General features: G+C 61.0%; 1 protein-coding gene across 1 annotated transcript in view; it reads left to right on the top strand.

The window, feature by feature from the left end:
• The window catches only part of LOC124090918 (nuclear pore membrane glycoprotein 210-like), a 29,293-nt gene that overhangs the window by 4,744 nt on the left and 12,549 nt on the right, over positions 1-12,000 (top strand). The window contains exons 8-13 of the mRNA XM_058578489.1: positions 46-147; positions 6,643-6,771; positions 8,161-8,288; positions 8,399-8,563; positions 9,982-10,027; positions 10,192-10,371. Coding sequence (XP_058434472.1) covers positions 46-147; positions 6,643-6,771; positions 8,161-8,288; positions 8,399-8,563; positions 9,982-10,027; positions 10,192-10,371 — 750 coding nt within the window. The remainder of the gene's footprint in view (positions 1-45; positions 148-6,642; positions 6,772-8,160; positions 8,289-8,398; positions 8,564-9,981; positions 10,028-10,191; positions 10,372-12,000) is intronic.

The raw sequence follows: 12,000 nt of genomic DNA, 5'->3' as shown, positions 1-12,000 counted from the left end.
GGCCCTGGCCCTGCCTGACCGCTGCCCCTGGCCTCTCGTCCCCAGGCAGAGTTGCACGTCAAGGAGGGCTCCGGCTACTTCTTCCTCAACACGAGCGCTGCCAACGTGGTCAGGGTGGCCTACCAGGAGGCCAGGGGCATCGCCACGGTGAGCGGGGCCTCGGCCGGCACGGGGTGGCTTCTTCAGTGGGCCGTCCCCTGGGCTTCGTGGCCGATCGTTTCCAAAGCTGGGACTGAGCAGCGCCAGTGCGTCTGGGTCACTCTGGGACCTTTGTCACTGCAGGGCCACCTGGGGATCTCTAGTCCGTGTCCACAGCTGCGTGCCCTGTCAGCAGTGGTGTCCCTCAGTGTCCTGCTGAGAGTGACACAGCCTCACACGGGCAGCACCTTAGCAGCCATCGTGCCTCTCGGACCCAGGACACACCTGCTGCTCCCTGTCCCCACGTCTCTGGGGTCCCTGCCACGGGCCACATCCCCAGCCCTTCGTGGTCCTTAGAGACAGGGTCCTCCTGAGTTTCCCAGCTGGCCTCGAACTTTCCATCCTCTGTCCCAGGCCTCCCAAGTCCTGAGGTGACAGGCAGGCGTCACCTGGGCCCGAACCTTCTCTAGAAGGAGCCCGTTTCCTGCTGAGTGAGTCAGACACAGGGCGGCCCAAGGGGACACAGCAGGGGTGTCCAGCCAGGCAGCGCCGCTGAGGGACAGCTGGCCGGTTGCCTCTGGGCCACTCGGAGCCCAGGCACTGCTCTCCCTGTTCTAAGGGACGGTTCCCACAAGGCGGCCACCATCAGGACCAGGCCACGGACCTCAAGGAGGCCAGGGTGGTCGCCTGGCGTGGGTGCTGGTGCAACTCCCGGGGCCCTGGCCCAGCGGTGGCACCTGCCTGGGGGCCACCTGCAGTCCCCCCGCCGGTCCCTGCCCTGGGCCTGGCCTAGGGAAGCAGGCGGCCCTCCTAGGCCAGCAGACGTCCAGACCCAGCCTGCGTCCAGGGCCTGAGCCGTCTGCCCGCGAGGTGGCCTCACCCACTGCCGCAGAGAGTCCATGGTGTCACCAGTGATCACATGTGTCACCCTGAGCGGTGTCCAGTGAGCCCCGGTCCGTTCACCTCCTGACCGTCTCAATGTGGGGGTCCCCAAGTCACGGCCTGTGGGCTGGGACAGGTACAAAGTGAGGGGCACTAGCCACTGTCAGGGACACACTTGGAAGTGTCAGCTAAGGGGACCTGGGTGTGACCTTGGTGCTAGGTGATGGGACGGAGGCAAGTCGAGGAGCAGGGAGGGCCTGGGGGCTGCACCGTGCCCCTGGCTGGTTCCTATCACTTGGTGACGTCTAGACCACAGTGCGACTCGGGTACCGTGGGCGTCGCCCCCTGAAGGTAGGACTTGGTGGATTTTGGTGTCCACACACAGGCCCGGCCACCACGACGGTCAGTGTCGAGAGTGTTGTCATTATCTCCAAAAGAAACCGGGGCCCTGTGGCCACCACCTTCCTGTCCTCACCCGCTCTCTCACGCGGCCCACTTCAGTGACCGTTCTCACTTCTGTCGTCCCTATACCCAGGAATGCAGTCCCCGAGTCTGCAGGGACTGTGGAAACCATCCAGGAACTTCCTGGCGGATTTCCCGAGTGGCTCAGCAACCCCGTTCCTGCGGTGGAGCCTAGGGAGGGCCCCGGCTCCTCATGTCCCCTACCTGCGTGAGGGCCCTGGCTGCCCCACATCCTTGTCAACACTTGTACTTATCAGACTTAAGTTCTAGCCATCTTTGGACAGTGGTTTTGCACTGCGGTGACCGTTGGCATCTGCCTGATGGCTGATGGTGTGGTGACTGTTCCTGTGCTCGTCACCCGTGTGTTTCTGTGGCTTTGTTAGACAAATGTCTGCTCAGATCCTGGGCCCATATTTCATCTTTTTTAAAAATATTTTTATTAGTTGTTGATGGATCTTTACTTATTCAGGGGCCGTGCTGGGAATCGAGCCAGTGCCTCCCACATACTGGGCCAGGCCCTGCGGCTCAGCCCCAGCCCCAGGTTTACTGTCACGCTTTCTTGATGACACCAGCCCTCTGTCTCCTGTTCCTTAGGTCATCTTTTGATTTTTTGGTAGCATCGTCTTGCGCTCACGGCTTTCATTTTGAGGGGTGCGGTGTCTCTGTTTCCTTGTGTCCTTGCTCCTGTGTTTGATGTGAGATCTAAGAATCTGTTAAAAATCGAGGTCGTGAAGATCCATGTTTTCTTCTAGACTTAAAATTCCAGCTCTTGCACTTCAGTCTTTGAAACAATACGCTGGGTTTGTGGGGTGAGGTAGGACTCCATTTTCTTTCTTTCTCTCTTTTTTTTTGGTACCAGGGATGGAACCCAGGGCCGCAGGCGTGCTAGGCAAGCGCTCTGCCACTGGGCCACATCGTCATTTAAAAAAAAATACTTAAGTATTTTTAAAAATTTTGAAAAAGAAAGGAAAAACCCCTCCCAGTCAGCCTGAAGATGTAGGCAGCTGGTGCCTGTCTCCGTTACGTCCGGAGGCTGAGGGGAGAGGCCACTGCAGAGCCCTAGCCGCCTCTCCCTGGAACATGCACTGGTCACTGGGCCATCCCTGTGTCTTCCCTTCTGTGGGATCTTGAGGGGAACAGTGTCCCCTTGCAGGCAGGACCCCAGGTGGGCCCACCCAGCCCTCTGGCAGAATAACCTGTGAGGCAGGCCCCCTGAGAACAGCTTTGTCCCCAGAAGTTCTCTGGAATAACCTCCTGCTCCTCCTCCCCCTCCTCCTCCTGCTCTTCCTCCTCCTGCTCCTCCTTCTCCTTCTCCTCCTCCTCCTCCTTCTCCTCCCCCTCCTCCTCCTGCTCCTCCTCCTGCTCCTCCTCCTCTTCCTCCTCCTCCTCCTCCTCCTCTTCCTCCTCCTCCCCCTCCCCCTCCTCCTCCTCCTCCTCCCCCTCCTCCCCCTCCTCCTCCTCCTCCTCCTCCTCCTTTTCCTTCTCCTCCTCCTGCTCCTTCTTCTCCACCTCCTCCTCCCCCTCCTCCTCCTCCTCCTGCTCCTCCTCCTCCTGCTCCTCCTCCTCCCCCTCCCCCTCCTCCAACTCCCCTCCCCCTCCTCCTCCTCTTCATCGTCCTCTTCCTCCTCTTCCTCCTGCCTCCTCCTCCTGCTCCTCCTCCTCCTCCTGCTCCCCCCCTCCTCCTCCTCCTGCTCCTCCTCCTCCTCCCCCTCCGCCTCCTCCTCCTCTTCGTCCTCTCCTCCTCCTCCTCCTCCTCCTGCAGGGACTCTCGAGGCTCTAGAGGGAAACTGGGCCCTGCCCTGTGGGCCTCTGTGGCCCTGGGAGGGATGTCCCCTTCAGTGCTGACCGTCTGAAGGTCCTCCCAGCCTCCTCCAGAGGACACTTCACACATTTCCTTGGTCTTCAGCTGCTAGTTCGGGGACCTGCTGGGTCTCACCCCTGCTGGGACACTTCCTCTTCCTCCTGGACACTGAGAATTCAGGGACAGCCCTTGGCCCCTGGAAGGGAGGCGTAGGGCCTGTTGTCCTGTGCTCGGGGCAGCCAGGCTGTGCAGGCCATGGCCAGCTCAGCCACTCGGCCCCGTGTCCAGCGGGCACACAGAGGGGCACTTCCCTGACATGAGCTCGGGTCCCTCTCCAACTGACATATCCTGGTGGGTCAAGATGAGCCCTCCAGCTGAGGCTGCGAGGTCACAGGAGCAGGGCCAAGCGTCCCCTGCCACCTGAGCGACTGCCACTTCTCACTGCTGTGTCCCTTCTGCGGGGCTGGCGTTCCTGTCAGGCCAAGGGCTCTGCTGGGTGTGGGATGACGTTGACAGGGCAGCAGAGGACACAGTGGTGCCTCTTGGTGTCTCCTAGGCCCTGGGAAGCAGTGCAGGGCCTGGTGCCACTGCTGCTGGGGACACAGTTTGGGGAGCAGGCAGGGAGCAGTGGCAGCAGCTGGGCCTGAGCTCAGGTGGCCCTACTTTTCTGTGACACTGGTCTGTGGACAGAGGGGCACATGCCCAGCACCCAGGCCAGGACTCCCCTCAGAGCCTGAGATTGTCACGCGAGCCGAGGTCGTCCTCTGGGCTGAGGGTGACTCCTGGGGCACAGGAAGAGACACAGTCCCCTCTGTCCCGCATGCTTGGCCCACCATGGAGCCTGCACAGGTTTTCAGGGAACAGGAGCCCGCGGCCGCGGAGAGGCAGAGATATCCCCGTGTCCTTGGTCTCTGCGAAGGCCACCTGTCGGGGGACTTTAAAGCAGGGTGGGGGCCTGGGGAGGAGGCGGGGGCTGGGATGGCAACTGGTTCTTCAGGGCAGCACTGCATTCGTCACCTGCAAACAGGTGACACAACTTTGCCCTGGGCTCCGTCTGCCAATGTCCTCGGGTGACACTCCAGCTCTTGGAATCCAGGGCTCACTCCAGGCCTGGCTTGTCCCCAGCTCTGTCCTTCCAGCTTGGCCGAGGAGCCCGGGACCCAGGCCATGAGAGGCAGGGGCTGTGGTCCTGGTAGGGTCAGGCGCAGGTCCCCACAGCCACCAGTTTGTCCCCAACGTGGCCTGTGAGGCCCCAGCGTCATCACAGAGGTGAAGGGAGCCAGGGCACCCCAGACACAGGGCAGGCCAGCCTCCAGAAGATGGCCACACGTCCACCCTCTGACAGCTGAGCGGAAGGGACAGTGACCTTCCCACTGTCCTTTTCTGCCTCTGTTTAAAATGTGCAAAAATTGAAGTTTCTCGTTCTTCTCTGCGGTTCCCAATGGGCTCTCCTTGGGGGGCAGATGTACCCACTGGCCTTTCCCACTGGCTGCCCATCCTTCCCCCCGACACCTCCGTCCTGGCTGCCACAGGCATCCCCCGACTCTTCTGGCACCAGGAGCCCCGACGGGGAGTACTTCCCGCATGAATGGGGGTGCACGGGTATTTTTCCGGAAGTTCCATGTCTTCACTAGGCAGGTTCAGACTTTGGACAGCCAGGCTGGCTCAAGGACCAGGTGTCTGTGCATCTGGAGAATCCCTCAGAGCCTCTGTCTGATGAGGGAGGTGCCCAGGGTCCAGGCTGTGCCAGGCACCAGGCCCAGCATAGGGTGGAGAGGCCAGGAGGGGAAGGAGGTGCTGAGTGGTGCTCTCCATTAAGGCTGTGTTAGAGACGGTGACAGGAGCCCCTGGGAGAAGTCAGCAAAGTAATGGAGGGGCCTCCCCTGTATGGGGTGGAGGCTGAGTTGGAGTCAGAAGGCACAGCTCAAGGGAGAAGAGCTTAGGGCCTCGCTTTGGCTGAGGCCAGCCTCCCACTCACCATCCTCCTTCCTCAGCCTCCCAAGCTGCTGGGATTACAGGCATGCACCACCATCCTGGCTGTATCCCAGACCTCCAAGGTGGACTATAAGGTCACACGGCAGGTAGGCGGGCAGGAGCCTGCTGACCGTGAGGACAGGAGAGAAGGTTGATGTGGCTGGGGCTTGATGGTTATGAGGGATGGTGCAGTGAGACTGTGGCCCTGCGAGTGTCGTATTGCTTAGGCGTGTATTTCAACTGAGTGGTTTTCAGCCAGGGCAGGCAGTGCCAAGGGGGGTTGCGGCCTTGGCCACCGCAGTCTCCAGTAGGACACGTTGAGGATTCGGGCTCAACCTCAGAGCACTGGAAAGCCGTGGACGTGTTTTAACCAGGGTGCGATATGATCTTGGCTGCTTGTCTCCTTTTGAGTCCAAAGCCTGATTTTTCCCCCTCCAGATTCTTAGTACTGAAAGTCCTCTTAGCAGATACTGACCTGTCGCTGTGCACATCGCCCTTCCCCTGAGTAGGGGATCCCAAAGAGCAGGAAGCAAAGTGAGCTAGAGACGGGCCGCAACCCCCCTTGGCCCTGCCCGCCCCAACCGAAAACCCCCAGGTGAAATACTCACCTAAGCACTATGACATGTTGCAGCTGGTCCATGTTCAGCTGAGAAACGTCCAGTGTGGGGATGCCCATCATCTGGCAGCACAAGAGAGAGACTGGGGTGCCATTTGTTAGGGGGGAGATTCTGTAGAAAGTGGGGTCCCTGGAAGGGGTTGGGAGAGAAGAGTTAAAATGGGGACATTGGCAGCTAAAAGTCCAGAAAACACCAGCTCAGGTTTGCTCCTTCACTTGGTGCGTTTGCTGTGGTCACTACCTCAAGCAAAGCCAGGGCGTAGAGATGGATGAGCCTCTAGGAGCATCTGCCTGAGTGACCTCTGGGGTCGGTCCCCAGGTTCTGTGACGCTGTGAGCTCTAATGGGGGTTTCTTAGAACTCACTTTTGAAAGCACCTGTCTCCTATTCTGCTGGCTCCTGGTTGGCAGCCTCGCCCCATTGAGTCACAGAAACAGACGGCCAGAACAGGACCTGGCCTCCTGGGGTTAAATCCTGACTCTGCCTTCAGGTTGCTGTGTGTCCCAAGGCCGCCCGCTGCCCCTCTCTGAGCAGCTTCCATTTTCCTCTCTTTGTAAAATGGACAAAGTTGAGATAGACGCTCTTTCTGAGATCCCCAGCACGGACATTTTACATCCCCAGCTCCTCTGCTGGCTGGCCATGGGGCCCACGGAAGTAGACAGAACACCCCTTGGGTTGTGGATGTCCTTGCCCACTGCCTCCAAGCACTGGTCTCAGGCAGCGGCACCCCAGAGATGGGGGCCTGACTCCACCCACACCACATCTTGCAGGTGCACCCTTTACTGCCAGGCTCGGCCACCGTCCTGATCCATGACCTGTGCCTGCCCTTCCTGGCCCCAGCCGAGGCCACCGTCTACATCTCAGACATCCACGAGCTGTATGTCCGCGTGGTTGACAAGGTCAGTGGACATGTCCCCTCAAAGCTGGCCTTCCCACTGCCCTTGGGCTGCTCTGAGCTCCCTGGCTGGGTGGGGAGGGGCAGCATCTCCACTGCTGTCCGGTTTCCTCATCCAGCCGACATCCGCGGGGCTCAGCCATAGACCCTGGCGAGGTCAGCTAAGCCAGCCTGGCCTGGGACCCGTGTCCTCCAGCACCCGCAGGTCACACAGCAGCCGGGCCCCCCATCCCGGGTGCAGCTGTGCTCCTCTGGAATTTCACCACCCTGGGGAGAGCTCAGGGCCTCCAATTGCTCTTGCAAAATGGTAAATAATAGATCTGGGTTTTCTTTGGCCTCATCAGGAAACTTTTTCTTTTTATTATTATTATTATATTTTTTTGGTACCAGGACTGATCCCAGGGGCACTCGACCCCTGAGCCCCGTCCCCAGCCCTTTTGGTATTTTATTGAGAGACAGGGCCTCACTGAGTTGCTTAGGGCCTCACTGTTGCTGAGGCTCACGATCCTCCTGCCTCAGCCTCCCGTGCCACTGGGATTACAGGCACCCAGCTCATCAGGAAATTTTTATGACTCCCAATATCAGAGGTAACCCATGCCAGGCTTCCAGGGGGTGCTGTCAGCCTCTTGTTTGACCCAGTGGGTGTAACGGTTGGTAATTAAAAGGCAAATATTCAGGCAGCTTAGGCTACTTACCTACAAAGTATCATTAGCTAAAGTGCTAACATTCCCGACCGGGTCTTAAATATTCCTCCCATAATGTGATTTCTCTGCTCATTTCCTTACTAGATTCCTTTTTTTTTGCTAAGCATTTCCAGCCCCCACTTGCTATTATGCACTGCCAGATGTGAACTGTTCAGTTGGTGAGCACTTATTGAGCTCCTGTTGAATGCATGATGGAGTTATAAGCTATATATATTTTTTTCTTTCTTTCTTTTTTTTGAATGAGCGTACCAGGGATTGGACTCAGGGAAACTCAGCCCCTTAGCCGCATCCCCAGCCCTATTTTGCATTTTATTTAGAGACAGGGCCTCACTGATTTGCTTAGGGCCTCACTGTTGCTGAGGCTGGCTTTGAACTCACGATCCTCCTGCCTCAGCCTTCCGAGCTGCTGGGATGACAGGCGTGGGCCACCTCGCCTGGACTAAGCTATACCTTATTTTCGGGGTTCTGTGGTTCATCCATTAAGAGTAGGGAGTGGAATTTTTGTCTCTTAGTGTCCCCAAGCCCTGTTGTATACAATAAGTACTTAATTGGTGTTCGTTTGTTGATTGACCTAGTCCAGAGAGAGGTCATCCTGGGCGACTCATCGCCAGCTCCTAGGGCATTGGTTTTGAGGTCACTGTCCCCACCTGAGGGAACTGGTCCTTCAAGCCTCTGTCCCCCCGACACAGGTGGAGATTGGAAAGATGGTCAAGGCCCACGTCCGAGTGCTGGACTTTTACAAGAAGTCTTTCCTGGCCAAGTACTTTGCCTTCATGGACCTCAAGCTGCGGGCGGCCTCCCAGATCATCACCCTGGTGTGAGTCCTCCCGGGGGTCAGGCGGGCTTCTCAGGGACAGTGCTGGACCGACTGCGCCCTCCTTGGCAGGTCTGACCCGGAGGTGGAACCCAGCGCCCCGTCTGTTTCAGGGCCCTGGACGAAGCCCTGGACAGCTGCACGGCTGCGTTCCTGGTCCATGGCATGGCCATCGGCCAGACCAGCCTGACCGCAAGCGTGACCGATACCGCCGGACAGAGGATCAGCTCGACCCCGCAGCAGATTGAAGTAAACCGGCCCTTCTCACGCCCTCTGGGGTCTGCCCCTGCTGGGGGAGGGTGTCTTCTTGGTGACAGGCTGGACGGTCCAGCAACAGCCCAGGAAGTCACCACGGAGAGGCCCTGTTAAAATGTGTGCCCGTCCTGGCTTCTGAGGAGAGGGTCTCCACCCGGCCCCGGGGCCGGGAGGCAGGTCTCAGTGCTGGAGAGAGGTGGCTGGGGGTTTTGCTTTTTGGTACCAGGGCTTAAACCCAGGGGCCCTCGACCACTGAGTCCTGTCCCCAGCCCTGTTTTGCATTTTATTTAGAGACAGGGTCTCACTGAGTTGCTCAGGGCCTCACTTTTGCTGAGGCTGGCCTCCAACTGGCGATCCTCCTGCCTCAGCCTCCCAAACCGCTGGGATGACAGGCGTGGGCCCCTGAGCCCAGCCTGAGTGTTTCTAATCTCCCTCTGTGACACAGGGGGTCTGTGTGGCCCTAAGGAGAGGCATGCCTAGTCACATGGCAAGGGGACGAGCAAGAGCTGTTCCCAGAGAGTGGCCCGTAGGGAAGTGGCAGATGCACTGTGTAGACCTGACCTGAGCCTCCGCCCAGGCGCCTGGGGGCTGAGCTCCTGCCATGGGGCTGTGCGGGCAGAGGGGTCACTGAGCCACCCGGAGCCACCCAGGGCCGGCCGCTCTGGGGAAGGCAGCCCTGAAGCCCCTGTCTCCGTGTGACGCTGGGCTCTGTCGGGTCCTTAGAGTCTTACTGCCAAGGCCACCGGGGCCAGGGCACCCTGTTGTTTGGACCCTCCAAGGGATTTGGCCCCGCAGGGGCCAGTGGGCTTTGTTGACCTGCGTCCAAAGCTGGCAGGGGCCATGCCTGCCTCCAGGGGACAGTGCAGAACTCCAGGGGACAGAGTAGGCTTCCAGGGGATGGTGCTGGCCTCCAGGGCACGGTCACCTTCCTCCCCCTGGCACAGCCCTGGGAGGCTGACCCTCCTACCATGGGCAGCATCCTGGCAGCTCCCATGGCCGCGGGGACTTGTGGGGCTGCCCAGGGGGTGGGGACCTGCCGTGTGGGGGGGTGCGCTGTGTCCCTTCTGCCTGCCCCTCGGCCCCTCTTTGAGCCTCAGAAATCTCGAGGATGCTGGAGTAGATGGCCTCTGGGCTCCTCACGTCCTCAGGGATCTGGAGGGACCTTGGGAGCCAGAGGTGGCAGACGGTGACGTGTGTGAGCCCCCAAGGGCTGTGTCCCCATCACAGGACCCGCCTTGGGCTCTGTAGGTCTGTCCTGGGCCAGAGGACGCGTGCCCTACCAAGGCCCCCACGGTCACCCATGGCTACCGGTCCACTGTCCATCATCGCCGCCCGACCTCTGCCCACCAGCTCCTGAGGCGTGGGCGCTGTGCCCCATGTGACCCACGTGACCGAGGCTCACCCGTCCTCTCCGGTGCCCTCAAGTCTTCCCCCCATTCAGGCTGATTCCCAGGAGGGTGACGCTGATCATCGGGGCCACGATGCAGGTAGGAGCCGAGGCCTGTCCCTCCCACTCATGTCCCCAGCGGGTCCCAGCGAGGAGGCCACCGCCCCGCCTCAGGACAAGCCCGCCTGTGGCCTCTGCTGGCCCGAGGGTGGACGTTCCTGACGCGTGTGCAGGTGCCCACGAAGCCACGCGTCTGCCCCGCAGGTCACCTCTGAGGGCGGTCCCCAGCTGCAGTCCCACATCCTCTTCTCCATCAGCAATGCCAGCGTGGCCACCGTGGGCAGCACAGGGCTGGTCCGTGGCCTGGCCGTGGGCAGCAGCACCATGTCGGGCGTCGTGCAAGCGGCGGACGCGGACACTGGCAAGGTCATCGTGGGCTCCCAGGTATCCCTGAGCCCGTGGTGGCCGGCACCAGCCACGCCTGGGGTGGGGAGCCCTGCGGGTTGGTGCCCTGGGTCCAGGCAGCCCCGTGTGGCCAGCGGTGCCAGGCACTCCTGGGGACCTGCCCCTGAACCTACTGTCCTTATGTGTCCCCTCCTGGGACAAACTGCCCATGTGGGCCCCGTCCCCGGGTGCCTCCTGCAGGCCGAGGCTCCCAGGTCTCCTGTGGCGGGCCAGGCCACCACCCCACCCCGTGCCCCCAGTGGGTGGACACTGTGCGGTCCTCTCCTCGGTCCTCAGCTCTGTGCCTCTGGCTCCCATTTGCATAGAGCCCCTGGAGTGACCAGCCAGTGGCCCTGTCCTCGTATGGCAGGTCTGGGATGTGGCCAGGCTCTTGGTCTTGCTGGCTCGTTCCCAGTGGGGTTTGATTATGTGCCAGGGACAGAGGAGGGGACACTGTGTGGGTGACAGTGTGCGTGCGCTCAGGGTCGTGCCCCAAGTGTGGCAGATTGAGAATCAGTCACGGGTGGCACCTCCAGGAGGGACCGTGAGCCACCTGCCACAGTCAGGTGTCCCCAAGCCTCTGCTGGGGGGACAGGCCTGATTGCTCCTCCTGGTCACCAGACAGCTGTCCCTGCTGGGCGGGCCTCCTGCCCCGCCTGCATGGGGGGCTCCAGGCCGGGGGTCAGCATCCGAGGTCCGCTGCCTTTCCCGGGGGTCGGGCACCTCCATCTCCTGGAGTGGAGGCCGGGTCATCTCCACGGCTGTGAGAGGCTCAGGGGTACCCCAGAGGCCCTGGTGCCCCTGGCATCCTTCGGCCGTGGTGACCCAGGCCCTCAGGTGCAGGTTGGGGTCCCGCTGCCGGCCACACTGAGCGCTGGGGGCTGAGGACAGCCCCGTGGGCACGCAGGGCCACCAGGGAGGAGGGCCTCTTCAGATCTCAGCCGGCGTCCCTCGCCCAGAAGCGGGTCCCCTCCGAGCAGCCCGAGCCCTCTGAGCTCAGGGCGTGTGATCCTGCTTCCCAGGCGGACTTTGATCCAACCATGAGTCCACTGATGGACTCCTCTGCCCGCAGCTTCAGTGCGGGCTTCCAAGCATCCGGGTGACCACAGAGGCTTTGTGAGCACCAGGGGACGCCCTCACCCTCTTCCGTGCCAGCAGACGCAGGGCAGCCCTGAGCGCCTGGAAACTTCCACGGGGTCCAGAGGCCCCGGGTGCCTTGCTGGCTTCTCTCTCTGGGGGGGACCCGGCTCCTCCTCTCTGGGGCCAGGCAGAGGACGACAGCCCTGTCCCCTCCCCTCTGCCCTTCTTCCCTGTGGCCTGGCCTTGCTGGCCCCCTTGCTCCCTGGACCCACATCCATGTCGAGCTGTGTCTGGTCAAAGCGTCCAGGACCAGCTGTCCAACCCCAGCTCAGAATCAGCACCCCAACCTGCTGGGTGGTCCTGCTGGGTGGCCCAGGCCTCTTAGTGGAAATGGACCAGAGAAGGAGGACCCGGGGCAGGTGGGAGAGTGAGTGCTTTTCAGGACCAGCTGAGTGCCAAGGATTGACAGCAGTCAGGAGGCACAGGGTCCCCTTGAGCCTGTCAGCAGGCCTGGAGGGGTTAGTAGCCTGAGCACAGCCCAGGTCAGCT

This window comes from Marmota monax, unplaced genomic scaffold, assembly GCF_021218885.2.
Source record: "Marmota monax isolate L192 unplaced genomic scaffold, Marmota_monax_Labrador192_F-V1.1 WCK01_AAM20220418_F8-fsc00999, whole genome shotgun sequence".
Lineage (NCBI taxonomy): Eukaryota > Metazoa > Chordata > Mammalia > Rodentia > Sciuridae > Marmota > Marmota monax.
The sequence above is the reverse complement of the archived record's forward strand: the minus strand, read 5'-3'. Positions and strand labels throughout refer to the sequence as shown.